This window comes from Malus domestica, chromosome 15, assembly GCF_042453785.1.
Source record: "Malus domestica chromosome 15, GDT2T_hap1".
Lineage (NCBI taxonomy): Eukaryota > Viridiplantae > Streptophyta > Magnoliopsida > Rosales > Rosaceae > Malus > Malus domestica.
The window spans coordinates 13,156,605-13,174,909 of record NC_091675.1 but is presented as its reverse complement, the minus strand read 5'-3'; the positions used below and the strand labels follow the sequence as shown (position 1 = coordinate 13,174,909).

The 18,305-nt window shown below is 37.9% G+C and overlaps 2 protein-coding genes and 1 pseudogene across 2 annotated transcripts; 2 read left to right on the top strand and 1 right to left on the bottom strand.

The window, feature by feature from the left end:
- The first annotated feature begins 929 nt into the window (after positions 1-929).
- Positions 930-3,358, top strand: LOC103400405 (methyl-CpG-binding domain-containing protein 11-like). Its single transcript, XM_008339055.4, has 3 exons — positions 930-1,256; positions 1,423-1,506; positions 2,350-3,358. Exons 2-3 carry the CDS (start codon positions 1,435-1,437, stop codon positions 3,091-3,093), a joined length of 816 nt encoding a protein of 271 aa, XP_008337277.3. The 5' UTR covers positions 930-1,256; positions 1,423-1,434; the 3' UTR covers positions 3,094-3,358.
- Positions 3,359-3,509: 151 nt separating this feature from the next.
- On the bottom strand, positions 3,510-5,557 carry LOC103400406 (thylakoid lumenal 16.5 kDa protein, chloroplastic-like). The gene is made up of 4 exons (XM_008339056.4): positions 5,046-5,557; positions 4,293-4,432; positions 3,954-4,026; positions 3,510-3,833 (listed from the first exon to the last, which is right to left on the bottom strand). The coding sequence occupies exons 1-4, from the start codon at positions 5,428-5,430 to the stop codon at positions 3,724-3,726; spliced, it is 708 nt and encodes a 235-aa protein (XP_008337278.3). The 5' UTR covers positions 5,431-5,557; the 3' UTR covers positions 3,510-3,723.
- A 3,981-nt stretch (positions 5,558-9,538) lies between these two features.
- On the top strand, positions 9,539-16,227 carry LOC114821313 (glucan endo-1,3-beta-glucosidase 11-like; annotated as a pseudogene).
- The last annotated feature ends 2,078 nt before the right edge of the window (positions 16,228-18,305 follow it).

The following is an 18,305-nucleotide window of genomic DNA, read 5'->3' as shown; positions in this document are numbered from 1 at the left end:
TAGTATGTACCGGCGTGGAGTATACTCATGAATCTTTAATCCTTAAATTTTAAACTGTTGAATTTTTAAAGAATATTCAACGCTCCATTTATCTAAAGTATGACATAAAACATGTATACATTTGGTAGTACAAATAACATTTTGTTTTTCTTATAATAAACCGTAATTAAAAATGTGTCCTAAAACATGTATACATGAAGGATAATGGTTTAGCAAATATGGGTCTTCATCTTAACTTAAGATCTACAAGGTTCTAAGTCTCCATGTACGAGCATTTGTAGCCTTTTGATGTATACAAAAATGCTACTTTTATCATATATTTGTATCATTTTTTTAATAGAGATGAGATCTACATGCATTGGCATACCTTATTTTTATTAGAGAGATGATACAAATATGTAATAACTGTAACATTAAGCAAACTTGTAAACATCTTAATAAGAGTAAATACTTGGATGAGATATGCCGAGATGACAATACAGACTCGTTTTGATGTGCTTTTAAAATGATTGAAAGTGTTTTTAGAAAAAAAAATATTTTTGGATTCAAAAAGCACTTGAAGTGCTTTCTGCAAGAAGCATCAATTCTTTCAAAAAGCACTTTAAGTGATTTTCTAAGATTTACTTGCATTTTTAATTAAGATTAGTTCTTAAAATATTTTCACTAAAAATGTTTTCAATCATTGTAACAGCACATCCAAACGAGTTTTACGTTTAATCAATAAAAACTTATTTAGGAACACATTTTTTTGTCTTTGATTTATATTTTACTTGACTTCCAAAATTATGGATAAGTCCTTTTCAAAAAAAAAAAAAATTATGGATAAGTGGATATTCTTTTTGTTGTTTTAATTAGATGCCAAGACAAAAAATAAAAAAATTTGAAATTCAAAACACGAGCTCCTATCCTGCGTATCTTGTCCACCGTAGTGATTGTATGGTTGTGAATCCAAAGCAATCACATACAACCCAACCGACACAACCCCCCGAGCGGTGACTCACAGCTCTCAGAAGTTAAAGCCAACCTACTTAATCACCCACAATCCCAACCGTCCATAATCCCTATCCGCTCCACGTGCCATCCCCACATCGCGCCGTCAAGTTCCAAAATACCCAGCACAAAAATCACAGACGAGCTCTCGAAAGGGCAGCAGCACAAATACTAACGACGTGTCTGTTATATTTAATTAGCCCTCTTTTTTTCATCCTCCCCTTCAATCGAATTTTTCAAAGCCTTCTTCGAATTTTACAGAGAAAGTTAGGAGCTTTCCCTCTTTGCTTACTGCTTCTCGCAATAAAATTAATAAAATTAATTTTTTTTACAATTAATTAATGTGTAATTTGGTTATTAAATACAGAGTTTTTATATATATATATATATATATTTTTTTTTTTGGAAAATAATTGTTCGAATTTGTTGCAGGTGGGAAGTGAAATGGCGGGCTCAGTGGAGAAGGAGGAGGTTGTGTCCTTGGAACTTCCAGCTCCTTCTGGTTGGGTTAAGAAGGTTTATTTGCTTTCTCTCTGTTTTATTGGCTCTGTATTTTTTTGCCCGCATAATTTTCTGAGCTACGGAATTTTGAATTTTTGGGTAGCTAAATTAGTTTAATTCATGTTCAATTGGGGAAATTTCAATTGGGTATTTTTGGGTTTTGTGAATTGGTGGGTTTTTGTGGTAGAATTTGAGGATTTGGTAATGGTTCTGTTTTAGGGTTTGTGTTGGTTTTTCAGCAATTGAGCTTAAATTCTGGGGCTTTTGCTTATAGTTTGTTAGGTTAAATGGTCTGATAGGGTTTGGTTTCGGCAAATTTTCGGGATTTTTGTACATGTTTCTTGGAACTCTGCATTCCCAATTGTACGAGGATTTGCATATTTTTATAGAGAATGTAGTTTGGAATATAGACACTTGGACTTGGATAAAAAGTGGAGGCAATTACAATCTCTGTGGTTGTATTTGGGGATATTCTGTTATTCAGTTTATTGCTGATTTGTTTTGTTCAGATATATTTGTTGAGTTAGAGTTCCAGCGGATTCCATTGTTAGCCTTCGTATTAACTTTCCTGAGTTGCTTTACTTGAAAACTTTAGTGCACTACTCCAATGAACTATTAGGTCTTTGTGCTGGTTGAGTTCTTAAGGTGCATGACCACTGTCCTTTTATCTCTTAAGTGCACTTTCAATATCTGCCGACCATGGTGCAATAGTTCATATCTTATTCCGTTTTTGCACAAGTCCTCGCACAGCACCTCTTTCAAATGTTTTTCGTACAATTCATATTATCTTGTTATGTATTTTTTTCCCAGTTTATTGAGTCAACTTAACACGCTGAGGTTGGTCTGTGTAACATGCAGTTTCTGCCCAAGCAAAGTGGAACTCCTAAGAAAAATGAGATCGTATTTACAGCTCCAACGGGAGAGGAGATCACCAGCAAAAGACAGTTGGAACAGTACCTGAAAGCACACCCTGGTGGTCCTGCAGTATCAGAGTTTGATTGGGGCACTGGTGAGACACCAAGGCGGTCAGCAAGGATTAGTGAGAAGGCAAAAGCAACTCCGCTACCAGAAAGTGAGCCCCCAAAAAAGCGAAGCAGAAAATCAACTTCGGCGAAGAAGGAGGACAAAGAAAAGGAAGCTGCTCCTGAAGGAGCCGAGGAGACGAAAAGTAGTGACGTGCAAGATGCTGAAAAAGCTGAGAAAGATGCAGATACTGAGATGGAAAAGGTTGATGTGAAGGAAAACCAAGATGTGGAAAAATCACCAGCTCCTCCCAAAGAAGCCAAAGTTCAACAAGAAGCTAACATACCTGGCGATGCTCCGGCTCTGGGAGATTCAACAGCATCCATTGATGGGAAGGAAGTTGAAGGGGAAAAAGAAGAAGAAAAGGTTGAGCAACCACCAGTTGGGGTAGGGAAAGAGGAAGTGACTGGGTATCAGGGCAAAGCCGGTATAGCTATTGGAGGTGCGGACAAAGATGAAGGAGAAGTAGAGGAAAAAGGGAACGAAGAGGAACATGATAGTTCAGGTGTTCATGAAGCAGGCAAGAAGGTCGAAGAGAATGGCAGCCCCGGCAATGAGGCTGCTAAGGTCGATCCTTGATGATTTGTTTAAAACCTGTTTCTCTTCCGTCATTCTGACCTTGCACATTTCTGAGAAAACTCAGTTTCTGTGTTGTTAGTTTTAGCTCTCTGATTGTCCATTGAAGTATCCGTCTATAGAATCGGTAGATTAGGCCTATAAAATGTACCTTCCTTTTGTTGTGTACTAGAGAGAATGTAGTAGCGGCAGTGACCCCCGTAACATTATGTTGTAAGATACTGGTGATGTATTATTAATATTATGCAGCTCTGTACTATTGTAGTGATTACCTTGTCTTTTCGCTCGATCTAGATGTTGGTTGCCACTGGTCTGGTTTAGTCTGTGTTTTATCGGATGAACAAAGATTTGAGATCGTAAAATGCTGAAAGCCTGAAACATACATAGCCGGTCGTGTTGTGCACAGGATGTCAAGCACATGAAAACGAAAAGTTTCCTTCATTCAATTCAATGTATGGTTGAACAATGAAACTAAATCTGTAGTTTCTAGCGAAAACTGTGGTAGCCGGAAATCAATGGAGACTCTGGAACTCATATTTGTAATACTGATTCAGAGAATTATTGGAATTAAGAGCCTTCCTCTCAGAAAATAAATAAATAAATGTAGTGATCAAATGAGTAATCTTCTGTGTTTTAAAGTCCCTTAAGCTGGTCAATGAGCCCGGTTAATGTTGTCCATTTCTCAATTGCACTGGCAGAAGACACAAATGCAAGCTTGGAGGACTCTACATCATTCCGCGTAACTGCAAAACAAAATGGATCCACGAAAAGGTATGTTTAACCGATGATTTTCCAGTCAAATAACATACGATTTTCTGTAATGTAAGTGAGGCATTGAAGTTCAATGTGATGGAGTAACTCACCTGATGATATCAATGAAGCTAGTGAGGAGTTGAATGTATCCACCTCAGTCTTCTCTTCAGGGCTAGAGCTTAGCTGTTGAGAAAGTAGACGAAAAAAAGTAGGAAAGCAAGGCAATGTACGCCAACATAACAAATAGAAGATGCTATGACTCTTCATGAGACCGAGACTCTAACTGCGGAATGTAATTTTCGGAAACAATACACAACGAATGGCCATTTGAAAACCGCAAACATGATGGTACATGATACTACAAGTTTTCAATATTTAAGCTTTTTTCGTGAGAAGGCTCACATTGTGTGTAGTGTGTGCTAATGTTATAAACCAGGATGAGTGGTGACCTTATTCAAAGCGAGGTTCGCCTTCTGAACCCAATCTGTGTCAGTGCTGACTCCAAGAACCGAACTGGCTGCAGGCAAATCGTTACTTTCAATGGCCTGGCCTGCTTTGCTTAGCCGGTACACAAGTTCCTGCAGATATCCTGCAGCAGATCAATACTATTCTGGTAAGGCTCACGCATGTCACAGAAGCGAAGCATCGTTGTGGATGAATTTGAGAAGGTCATGTGAACACAACCAAATAAACAGATTTCTCATAGACCAGTGGATTACACACTATTTGATTTTTGTCAAGAAATAATAGAAATATAACTAGAATGCAAATATTTAGGTCTAGAAGCTGCATAGTTTCCAGTTATTGAAAATTGAAACAAAAGCAGTCTCAAAATTGCACTAGTTCGATTTGAATGTTAAGATTTCATAGAGATTGGCTGGCATGGCAGCCCAATACTAATCAACACTGATAATGTCCCCAACTTAACCACATTCACATACTACAGGTATAAAATTGTAAGACAGAAGGACTCGATACAATTAGTAGTCGAACTTTTACATTCCCTAACAAGAATAGTTTGAGAACATTATTTTGGACTAAACACATAAATATTATTCATCAAAAAGATAATTCAACATATTCTATCAGGGGAATTGATAATTTATGTTGAAATTCAAATTAAACAACAAGAAAAAAAATTAAGCATTTAATTTGGGATTTTGAAGTGAATTAAAACAAAGTCAAAGGGATAAAACAAAAACCTGTTTCTTTCTTTGATGAGCTGAGTACTCCTTGCCTTTCAAGCCTCTTCTTCCTGTCCTTCTTAACCTTCTCCAACAGCTCCTCATCATCATCAGCTTCCAGAATTGCTGCATTAGAACTGCTGAAATCTTTGCCAACCAATGAGAAGGCAAAGCTGGTGAGAAAGCAGATGGACAGGCTTCTTTTGGTGAGGATTGGAGCAGGTGAGCGTGGCTCTTCACTCAGGGCCTTACAAATAGTCAATCCTCTCCTTGTACTTGTTTTTTGGACATGGATTAATGTTGGTGGTGTTGTCAGTGAAGAAGAAGAAGTAACGGAAGATGCTGAGGAGGAAAGGGTTGAAGGGAGGAAGGATTTTGCAGTGGAGAGAATGGCTGTGGCCATCTTCTTTGATTGTTTTTTTTTTCCTTATTTTTTCTGATGATTTTTTTGGTGGGAAAATTCAGAGGTATTGAATTGACATGTTAGAACTTTTGAGGATAAGGTTGCAGGATTCTGTCCATCTGATATCCTGTCAGTTTTTTCCTAGCGCTTAAGGGTATATACGTAATATGCAAGGACAAATCACAAAATTAAACTTGTTTATTAGCGGGGAGAAGAGAAATTATGCGACCTTAACAAGTTGACTACATTCAACCTGCAAAATGTTAGTGTTCCTGAAGGTACGGTTTGGTACGTGGGATGGGACGGAACGGAGTGGGACAGGACTTTCCGTTCCACGTTTGGTGCGCCTAAAACGGGTGGAACGCGCTGTTCCACGGGACGAGTTTTTGGTGAATTTTCGTTCCACCTCACCCCCTAGAACGACTCGTTCTACATCCGTAGAACACAAAATTATAACCTCTCCATCTGCTTCTTCTTCCTCCTTGTTTCCATCCGAGGGCATCTTTGCTCCCTCTCTGTTCCGTTTTGTCCCTGTTTGCTCCCTAAATCCGCCATGGGCCTTGCGGGCAAGCCGGGGATTTACTGCACATACGAGATTGGTGGGTGCGGGCGTGCCACTACTAGATGCCGCTAGTAGACGGGATTTGAATGATTAAGGTTGCGCCTGAGTTTGACTTCGAACCAAGAGATTGTGCCATTTGAGTGGGAGTTGCTCAAATTAAGGTTCTTTGTTTGCCTTAAAAATAAGGACTTTACTTATATGGAGAGATAGAACAATATGTAAATGAAAAGGTTGCTTGGAAATATAAATGACAGAGGAAAGTGACTAATATTGCAGATTGCTTGTAATTTATATGACTGGAAATGAGTACATAAAAGCTACAAATAAGATCGATACTGCAAGTGAGCAGCAGAGCTAATAAACTAGATAAAAGAAGGCTTTTGGCAAATCTGGTTTGAGCAGAGTTTGTGCTTTTGTTTGTTTGTTTGAGTGTCCATAATCCTTGTGTTTGGTCTCCTTTAAATAGAGATCTGGAGGAAACCCTCCTGCTGAGGACATTGCACATGCCCGAAAGAAACTTGGGCAGTTTGTATTCCATTGCTTGGGCAGCTTGTATTTCACTTGCCAACTTGCATAGAGAAATAATATTAAAAGGGGAACTTGCATTTCCACCATATGCTTTCATCACATGTTTTCACACTTGTAATAAACTAACATTTAAAAGAAGCAAGTTGGCTTTTTTCACATGTTCCTTGCCCGAAAGCTTGCTGGTGCCTTTCCATCTACTTGCAATACATGCATGTATCTTGATTAAACAAAGGCTAGACAAACCTCCACCACCCAAACAAATAGGAGAAACAATATTATAATGTCAAACCCCTCCACTTGCATCTAAATATCTTTCCAAGTTAGCTTTCTTGCATATTAATCCTCCAAATGCCATATTTTACCCAAATTGCCCAAATAAGTAAAAATTGGTATATTTTGAGTACAAACAGTCCCGTCCCATTCTGTTTCGTTTCGTCCTGTCCCGTCTGCATACCAAACGATACCAAAGGTACCGTTTAGTACGCGGGAAGGGACAGAACGCAGTGGGAAGAGGCGTTCCGTCCCACGTTTGGTGCGCCAAAAACAGTGGAACACGCTGTCCCACAGAACCAAATTTGGTTACTTTTTCGTTTCACCTTACCCCCTAGAACCACTCGTTTCACACCTGTGGAACACAAAATTATAATTTTTTTTGGACAACAATACCCCTCATCTTTTTCATTAATTCCACTATCTACCCTCCCCCTCTCTCCCGTAACCTACATCTCTTCTACCTTCCCTCTCTCATGTAGCCTCCTCCTCCTCCACCACAAACCTAGCTGCATCTTCGTCGACCTCAATGCTCCCTCCGCCGCCCACTGGGCTTCCCACTCCTGTCGCATTGTCATTACAGTTTTTACCTCCCAAACCCTGCTTCTCCTCTCTCCCAAACCCTGCTTCATCTTTCTCACTCTCAGATGGGTACTCCCGAGTTCAATTCGAGCAACAAGTTTTCGGCGAGTCGATTGCTGCCAGTGACCGACAACGGCAATGTACTCGACGACAACTTTGGCTTTGAACCCATATTTATCAACTTTGAATTGCAGTTGGGTTCTTAGTATATATGGTTTTTTTTTCCTCGGGAATAAGTGAAAAATCTTGCAACCCATAAAACAAAATCTCAACCTGTTGGACAAAAAATCTTTGCTTATTTGCTGTTGGGTTTGAAAAACTTAGTGAGATAGAGATTTTAGGAAACTTTTGTTTTGATGGGGGTTTGCTAGAGCAACAAAATCAAGTTTGATATATTTAAGTTTTAAGTTTTAATGGGGAAGAAGACGGGGTAGGGAAGAAGAAGATGAACAGTTCATCTTCTTCTTTTTCTTTTTTCTTTTTTAAGTTTTAATTATATAAAAATAAAAATTATTTTTTATTATTAAATATTTTAAATCTACATGGAAATATTTAATTAGATTTGTGGAAAATTGTCCCGTTCTGTTCCACGAATAAACATTGTGTCAAACAACAGGCGGAACAGGGGTAAATTAGTCATTTAATCTTTTGGTTCGGTGCCATCATGCGCTTACCAAACACAAAATAGAACAATTGTCCCGTTTCGTCCTGTGCATACTAAACATAAGTTTCAGTCCCATTTCATCTCGTCCCGTCCCGTCTTCTCCCTTGAGGAGCGGTAGAGGAAACGATGGATATAATCCTGGATAAGTAAGTTTTTGTCAAAACAACATGAGGGATATACTTCTGAAATTTTTGGTTTTATCTAAACAAGTCATGCGATAAGTAAGAAAAGAACGTAAATTCTCACTTTTTAATACGATACTAAGTGCTTGACTTGTTCACCCAAAAAAATTGCTTACTTGAAATATCGTCATTCCCATTTCATACAAATTATTCTTTGAAATAATACCTTACAAATGACGTCCTCCAATTTGCAAATTGAATGTTTTAGATGAAACCATCATATCTGATGGTCTAAAGGATCCCATAATGCAATGCATTGCATACATTGATGCAGATTTTTTTTTTTTTTGTTCCCTGAGCAATTTTGTTTTTGTTCGAGACTGAGGTAAACTGTTTGTTATGCATTTAGTAACCTAAATATTAAGCTACTAATCGCACGTTTTAAACTTGCAAGTGCACAAGATCAAACATATAGTATAGAAAGTAAGTATGAGATCATTCCCACGAGGATTGCACTAATATGTATCTAGAGTATGATTCCTAACAATTTAAATTAATTAATTCACAAAACTATGCACTCAAACGTTTAACAAAATAGTTTGAGATGTCTTAAGTTTAAGTATTAAAATACAATACAAAGAACATAGGCAAATAAAAGTAATTGGCAATAAGGATTTTGAAAACGATGTTTGAACGGTTAGGACTTTGACTTCCATCTCTAACCTTTTTCACCTAAGCAACCGATACACACTATGATACAAAACAAATTGTTGATGCTTTACGTTTGTCAACCTAAAGGCATGGTATCTACTCCTTAAACTATTGATTTCCCTAAACAACGAATTAGGCATGAGTGTCTACACTAACTCTTTTCATTTTCGAAGTATTTAGCATGGTATCTACTAAGTTGCACTCCAAGAAAGCATAATACAATGGAAATCGACAAACACACAAATCATAGAACATGGTATCTATTCCGGTTATTCTTGATAATTAATTCCAAGAACCGTAACTAGTTCTCTTGTTACTCGGCATAGGTAAAAGACTCAATCATCCAAATTTTGCCCATGTAACAAACTCAATTACAAAGCTATTCTATGGTGATCAATCATAAAATAACTCAATAAGATTGGAATTAAAACTAGAATAAATCACTAAAGCATCAACAAATTGTCTCGTAACAAAAGTGTGTCTAAAATACTCAAGGAAACATGATTAGGACTTCAACCAAGTCCCAACTATGAAATTTAGTTGCTCATAGTGTAAATGGGCAGCAAAGACAAACAAAACAGAAAGTAAAAGGAGAAGAAGAAACTCTTCGATGACAAATTGCAGAACGGTGCTCTGGTCCTTCCTTTTTCTCCCTTCTGCCATGGGTTGTTCTTTCTCTGTTTTGGTGGTTGCTGCTGCCAATTTACGAGCATAACACTGTTATGTTAATTTGAGTGTAAAATCTGGTGCTTTAGTATGTTCCCATTGTCCTTCATTCCAACATGAACAAATGGTTGATGGTGTTAATTGTGTTTTTTCCCAGCCTCTGTGGCGGTGCAAGCATTCACTGGAATGCATGGAATATGGAAGAATTGCAGATAACCTTCCTTCACCTGAGAAAGTTGCTGCTCTTATCAAAGCAGCAAAGATAAAAATGTCTAGATATACGATACCGATTAAGATGTTCTTAACGTTTTTAGAGGGACAGGGCTTGAAGTAGTGGTAGCACTTCCAAATGCAATGCTGTCAGATATGAGTCTCAATGAAGATCATGCAGTGACTTGGGTTATAGACAATGTGCAGTCATTTCTTCCCTCTTTATGCATGCTTAAAAAAAATGTTAAGCAGAAGTACATGAAGCTGTTTTTGGAGTTATTTAGAGAAATCGGGTTTCCCTTCTGTTTAAATGCTTATCCATGTTGGAAGCTAAACAACTTCTAAAGTTGAAGGACGAAGGCAACAAGGAACTCCCAGGCTTGGATTCGGTCTGTATCAAAGAAGAAAGAAGAAATGAAGGGTTTTAGTCTCTAACGGCTAGTTTCAATTTGAATGAATGTGTGAGTGTGTGAATGACAAGTGTACACTTCAGATTAAATCACTCAAACCCAAATGAAGGGATAGGATTAAATCTAGAGAAGTAAGGTAGAAATACTTGTTTAAGTCTCTTGTCAATCACTCTCTAAAAGAGTATGAGTTATGGCAATGCATCATACCCTTCAATCACTCCTCTACTTAATGAAATCTGAGCTGCTGCGTTTTGCACAGCCAATCAAGCAGTCAATCACATCTCCAAGTCCTCTCCATTCTCTGCTAAAAAAAAAAACCAATTCAAACTATAACAAAAAATCATCCAAACAAACAAATTTTATCATGGTATCAGAGCCTAGTTTTGATCTTACAACTCTCTGGGCATAATCTGTGCAAGTTGAGATCTTTGGGAGCACCTACGTAGTGTCCTCAACAACAACCAAACAAAACAACCCTGCAAATGAAGGGATCAAGCAGTAGCAGTAAGCTAAAAGCTCCAGTCTTTGATGGGGAGAACTATGATTTTTGGAGAATAAGAATGACAACCATTTTCAAGTCCTATGATCTATGGGATATGGTTCAATACGGGTATGAACTACCTGAGATGAAGGTTGATGCTCTAGAGGATGACCTCATAGAAACACAACTCAAAACACTAAAGTAGAATCGGATGAAGGATGCTAAAGCACTTGGAATCATCCAAGGTGCTGTCTCAGACACCATTTTCTCGAGGATAACAAATGAAGAAACTGCAAAGGAAGCTTGGGAAGTTTTACAGCAAGAGTACAAATGAGACACCAAAGTCAGAAGGGTAAAACTTCAATCCCTTATGAGAGATTTCGAGTATACAAGAATGAGGGAAAATGAGTTGTTGAAAGATTACTAGGCTATTTGATGTTGTAAATAAGATGAAAACACATGGTGAGGAACTACCAAATGAGAAAGTTGTCCAGAAACTATTGATCAGTTTGACTAAGCCCTATGATTCAATAGTGAGTGTTATTGAAGAAACCAAAGACATTGAAACTCTTAGTGTGTAAGATGTGATGACATCCGTAAGAGCTTTTGACCAAAGGCTTGAGAGGCATGCAGATTATGCCACTGAGAAAGCATTTCAATCACTCTTTGTTGGATCTAGCAGTCAAGCAAATGCAAGCAAACAGAAACCACAGTGGAAGAGCAAGAACAAGAAAGGGAAGGAAAGGGGTATCAAAACCCTAGACCTAACCAAGGTAGCAACTCAAATGAAGGTCCAAGAACCAAGCAACAATGCAAGCATTGTGACAAATTTATTCTTGGGAAGTGTTGGTTCAAGGACTAGCCTAAATGTCACAAATGTAACAAGTTCAGGCACATTATAAGGGATTGTAGATCAAAGAATATGCAGCAAGTGAATTGTGCAAATCAAGTGGAAGAAGAAGCAAATGTGTTATATGCTTTCAATGCAAAAGTCGAGAAAAACAATGAAGTATGCTACATTGACAGTGGCTGCAACAACCATATGACTGCACATGAGTCATTACTCATTAACCTTGACACAAACTTCATTGGAAAAGTGAAAATGGGAGATGGAAACATTGTCAAAGCCATCGGAAGAGAAACTCTGGTCATTAACACCAAGAAAGGAAGAAGATGCATAAGGGAAGTGATACTAGTGCCTGGTTTGGATGAGAATCTACTTAGTGTGGGTCAAATGATGGAGCATGGCTATTTCCTACTCTTTGGGGGAACTATGGTCGAGATATATGATGACAAGTCCCTATCAAATCTAGTGACTAGAGTGGAAGTGAAAAACAGAAGCTTTCCACTTATGTTGAAATACTTAGAAGAGGTGGCAAGGAAAGCAAGTGTGACAGGTTCTATAAAGCTATGCATAAGGGGCTTGGTCACTTAAAATGACAAGTTTGGAAAATCTGCAAAAGCATGAAATGGTGCAAGGGATACCAAAGATGGATCAATGCAGTGAAACCTGTGAAAGGTGTGTGTTTGGAAAGCATCATAGAGATCCATTTGAAGCTGGAAAGGCTTGGATGGCAACAAAGCCACTCGAATTGATTCACATGGATGTGTGTGGACCAATGCAAACAACAACAATCAGTGGAAACAGGTATTTCCAAACCTTCATTAATGACTACTCACGGACGTGTTGGGTGTATTTCATGAGGTTCAAGTCTGAGGTATTCATAATATTCAAGAAGTTCAAGGCAATGGTGGAATTGCAAAATGGATACTAAATCAAAAGACTGAGAAGTGATAAAAGAGGTGAGTATACCTCACATGAGTTCAATGCATTCTGTGAAGATGTGGGATTAGAGAAGCAACTCACAGTGGCATATTCACCACAACATAATGGGATTGCAGAAATGAAGAATAAGACTATAGTCGAAATGGCTAAGTCTATGTTGCATGAGAAGAACATGCCCTATACATTTTGGGGTGAAGCTATAAACACCCCGGTGTACCTATTGAATAGGTGCCCTACTAAAACATTGGATAAGAAGACTCCATTTGAAGTGTTCAGTGGAAGGAAACCTTCTATAAAGCATCTAAGAGTGTTTGGCTTAGTGTGCTACACCCACATTCTTCAACAACTAAGACACAAGTTGGAGAAATCAAGCAACAAGGGTGTTTTTGTAGGTTATCTTTGATGAAGACTCAACATGGAATTAGGGAACAAGTGTAGAAGAGAAAGACAATGTCTCTCTACAACTTGATCTTAACAAAAGACAAACAAGTTAGCCTATAGAGACTCAATTCAAGAAGAAGTCACAGAGCATGATGACATATAAGGGATTCCATAGCAAGCAAGCATGAGTCCACAACCAACTCAATCACAAATAACAACTCCAAGTTCAACTCCAGTGAGGTTGAGAAGCATGGATGAGATCCATTCTACATGTAACTACTGTGTAGTAGAACCAGAAACATATGAAGAAGCTGAGAAAGACAAGGCTTGCAAGAAAGCAATGAAGGAAGAGCTTGAAATGACTGAGAAGAATGACACATGGAAAATTGTAAATTGACCAAGTGACAAGCCGGTGATTGGAGTGAAATGGGTGTACAAAGTGAAGCTCAACCTAGATGGTTCTGTGCATAAGAATAAAGCAAGATTGATTGCTAAAGGCTACTCACAGAAGCCTGGTGTAGACTTCAATGAAACCTTTGCTCCAGTAGCAAGGTTAGACACCATAAGGACCTTAATAGCCCTAGCAGCAAAAAAAGGTTGGAAGCTGCATCAATTGGATGTCCAATCTGCATTTCTAAATGGAGTGTTAGAGGATGAGGTGTTTGTGGAACAACCTTAAGGGTTCACAAGTCAAGAGTTTCCAGAAAAGGTGTACAAGTTAAGGAATGCTCTCTACGGCCTAAAGCAAACTCCAAGAGCTTGGTACAGTGAGATTGATTCTTATTTCACTGAGAAAAGATTTCAAAAAAGTCTTAGTGAAGTTACACTCTACACCAAGACAGAAAATAACAAGACACTCATTGTCTCAATCTATGTGGATGATGTTGTCTACACTGGAAATGATGCTGCAATGATTAAAGAATTCAAGGGAGAGATGATGAAGATGTATGAAATGACTGACCTAGGCCTCTTGCATCATTTTCTTGGCATTGGGGTAATACAAGAGGCAAATAGCATCTTCATTCATCAAAAGAAAGTATGCTGAAACCTTATTGAAAGGTTTGGTTTGAAGGGTTGCAAACCAGTCTCTACACCCCTAATTGCAAATGAGAAGTTTAAGAAGGATGATGGAGGTGAACCTGCAGATGCTAGTCTCTACAAAAGCATTGTTGGCAGTCTATTGTACCTAACTGCAACAAGGCCGGATCTAATGTTCTCAGCAAGCCTACTTTCTAGGTTTATGCAGAATCTTAGCAAGATACATATGGGGACAGCAAAGAGAGTTCTAAGATATGTGTAAGGAACACTTGATTATGGCATCAAGTATGAAAGGGGGAAGTCAACTATCCTAATTGGATTTTGTGACAGTGATTAGGGTGGCAATGAAGATGATAGCAGAAGCACATCGAGCTATGCTTTCACTTTTGGTTCAGGGGTTTTCTCGTGGGCCTCGATGAAACAACAAAGCGTTGCACTGTCCACAGTCGAGGCAGAGTATATGAGTGCATCAGAAGCTATAGCTCAAGCTATTTGGCTAAGGTTCATAGTTAAAAACTTCGGGGAGCTGCAGGTTGACTGAGGTGGCAATGAAGATGATAGCAGAAGCATATCGAGCTATGCTTTCACTTTTGGTTCAGGGGTTTTCTCATGGGCCTTGATGAAACAACAAAGTGTTGCACTGTCCACAGCCGAGGCAAAGTATGTGAGTGCATCAGAAGCTATAGCTCAAGCTATTTGGCTAAGGTTCATACTTAAAGACTTCGGGGAGCTGCATGTTGATGCCACACCACTACTGTGTGACAACACCTCTGCAATCGCCATGACCAACAACCCAGTATTTCATCAGAGAACAAAGCACATCAAAACAAGATATCATTTCATCAGAGAAGCATTGGAGGACAACACAATCAAGTTAATCTATTGCATCACAGAAGATCAGATCGCAGACATTTTCACAAAAGCATTACCGAATGAGAGATTCAATTACCTAAGGGAATTGCTTGGATTAACTCCCAGAAGCAGTTTAGAAGGGAGTGTTGGAAGCTAAACAACTTCTGAAGTCGAGGGATCGAAGGCATCAAGGAACTCCCGGGCTTGGCTTCGGTCTGCATCAAAGAAGAAAGAAGAAATGAAGGGTTTTAGTCTCTAACGGCTAGTTTCAATTTGAATGAATGTGTGAGTGTGTGAGTGACAAGTGTACACTCCAGATTAAATTACTTAAACCCAAATGAAGGGATAAGATTAAATCTGGAGAAGTAAGGTAGAAATACTTGTTTAAGTCTCTTGTCAATCACTCTCTAAAAGAGTATGGGTTATGGCAATGCACCATACCCTTCAATCACTCCTCTACTTAATGAAATCTGAGCTGCTGCATTTTGCACAGCCAATCAAGCAGTCAATCACATCTCCAAGTCCTCTCCATTCTCTGCTAAAAAAAACCGGTTCAAACTATAACCAAAAATCATCCAAACAAACAAATTTTATCAACCCGTTCCTCGTCTACATGGCTAATCCGAAGGGTGTTAATCTTAATTATGCTATTTTCCTGGATTCTAAGGGAATTTACGATCCTAATACTGAACTTCATTATGATAACCAATTGGAGATGACATTGAAACTGCAGTTACGGTAAATAATGCGAGGGTATATAATTATGCCATTGAAACTGCAGCTACGGTAAATAATGCGAAGATAAATATTATAATCTACGCCAACTGCTAGCAAGGGAAAAGCCGAAAAGGGCCCCCTCTCCGGCCCAAAATTGTAGTGAAGGTGTACGTTTTTGCCATGTTTAACGAGAACTTGAAACCGGGACCAACTTCTGAGAGAAATTTTGGACTGTTCAAGGCTAATGGGAGCATTGCATATGATATTGGGTTCCGTGGAATTTCATTGCCTGGAGATGTAGAACCCGCAAATGATGTTTTCTTCGTAGAGGATGGACACGCAGTTGCATCGTCCCTAATTCCATCGTCTACAGACGCGTTGCTTTTTTTCTTTAAAGGTAAATGTTTTCTTACCTTCACATTGACTGTAAGTCACTGCACTCGGAATCTAATTTCAGCATTTTGGTGTTCTTGTTAAACCATCAAAATATAAATATTATCTGAACTGGTATATTATTGGAAGTTCTTCCTCTATCTCATTGGTTTCTTTATGTACATCTTACAGAAATATCGGAGCTCCAAGTTGGTTCTGGTGGCGACACTTTTTGCTACCGATCTCCGCTGCTGCACCGCTTCTGCTTTTAAGATGATGGTTGAGCAAACCAGGCAACAATAGTCAGTAGAGAGATTGTCTAGCCATTTCCTTTTCTCATTCTTTTACCTTATTTTCTGTTATTTTGGTGGGGAAATTTCTGAGTCATTTTTTCTAATGCTTAAACATTCTTGTTATCTGCAATTAAACAATATTTAGACCCAAACTGTAACCAATATCAAAGCCAACTCAGCATTTGAAAATGGTTCATTAATTCTGTCTCTTATCATAATCTGAAAGGAACATTTTTCCTTCTTAAGTTTAGTACTCCAAACTATTTCCAATCACAAGAAACATTACTTCATCCACTACAAATATGATAATAATCTAAACTATTCTAATTTACGCAAATGAGAATTTGAATTTGAATGTAAGAAGACGGGCAACTATCCTAACCAATCAGAACAAATTAGCCCAACTGATGTCTATTGCATGTAACTAAAATTAAAGAATCATAAAGTCTAGACAATGGGGGTGTGGGGTTCGAATTTTGGCACATTGCAGGTTTACCAATCGGGGATGAAGGGGAATGTTGTCCCTGGATGGAAGGCTTTCCCGGTTCTAAACTAGGAGAAAAATGATGGCTTCCTCCATGCTCTTATGACTATTATAAATTCAACGAACAGTGGATTTAAAAGTAGATTCCCATATACGTGGATCATATCAATTGATATGCCTAAAGGCTAAAGCAACTTTTATTTTTCTGCATTTTATAACCATCGTTAGCTCCATAACTTTTGTCGTTTCACATTTATATTTATGTTTTGCTAATTCATCAATTTGATTCTTTATATTTTAAATTTATCAATTTCTTCTATTATATATTGCTCCATTAATTAATATGGTCATTACCGTCTAATTCCGTTAAAAAATATATTGTTTTGTTAATGTGGTACCCGTATGTGGCCTATAAAGCCAATCATGCGAGATGCCACATGGACTAAACCAATTTTTTAAAATACTTTTAAAATTTTAAAACAACAAAAAACTAAAAAGAAAAAGAAAATAATACTCTCTCTTCGTCTTTACTTACCTCCTCCCCCACTTCTCGCCTCATTAGGGGTGAACGTGGTGCGGTTTCGAGTAAAACAGCAACCGAAATAAAAAAAAATTTGTGGTGCGATTCGGTGCGGTTTCAAGTAAAATAGCAATCGAAATTGAAACTTTTTGTGGTGCGGTTTCAAACGATTTCAGTTCAATTTTTGAGAAAAAATGTACAATTTAAAATATACACATATTTACGCATAAGACGATCTTATTTTGCTCATATATTAATTAATGAACCTGCAGCAAAAACAGCAACAACAATGTAGCAAAAACCAGCGGTAAAACTGCAAAAAAAAAAAAAAAAAAAAAAAAGTAGCAAAACTGCCAAAAAAAAATGCAGTAAAACAGTAGAAAAACAGCAACAAAAAAACTGCAGCAAAAAACAACAGCAAACTTGTACCAAAATTGCAGCAAATGACAACTACTAAAATTGAGATAACATCCAATGCGTCAATAAGCTTAAATCCTTACGCATCACATCTACTAAAATTCAACTTGATCACCAATCACAATACTTTACTTCAATCCAATTGAAAAGTTAAGTTTGCCATAATACAACTAAAGTTCAAACTTCAAAGTTTCAAACAAAGTTCAATGTCAAAATGTCTTATGGCATTAGTACAACCAAAAAAATAAATGGTTCAAGGAATTCAACAAAGTCTTGGTTTTCAACTTACTATGCATCATTCAAGTTTCAAACCTTTGCCTTTCCTTTTCCTATTGGACACTTATTTTTCGAAGGTTTAGGTTAGGAGGCCTTTTAGCTTGTGAATGGGCTTGAGAAGGCAATACTTGAGAAGACCTTGCACCTTGTAAACGCAAAAAGGGAGGTTCTCGTGAACTAGAACCTTGAGATTGCTTTAGAGTTTGTTGTGGTTGTGGATCAAGAGTAAGAGAGGCAATGCTTGAAGCCTATTTGGCCAACTCTACACAATACAAAACATAAAATATATAATTGATGTTTAGTTGAAAAAAGAAAACGAAGAAAGTTCTTTTACTTCAAATGATATACTTACTCGATTCAATACTTCCATATAACTCATTGTGATCAATTGAAGGTGCATCATCCTCCAAAGTAATAATGTTATCGCCCATCAACCAATTTTGCATGCATATCAAGGCCTCCACTGATTTAGGAGTTAAAAACTCCTAAAACCCGAAATCACATGACCACCGGTGCTAAAGGCACTTTCCGAT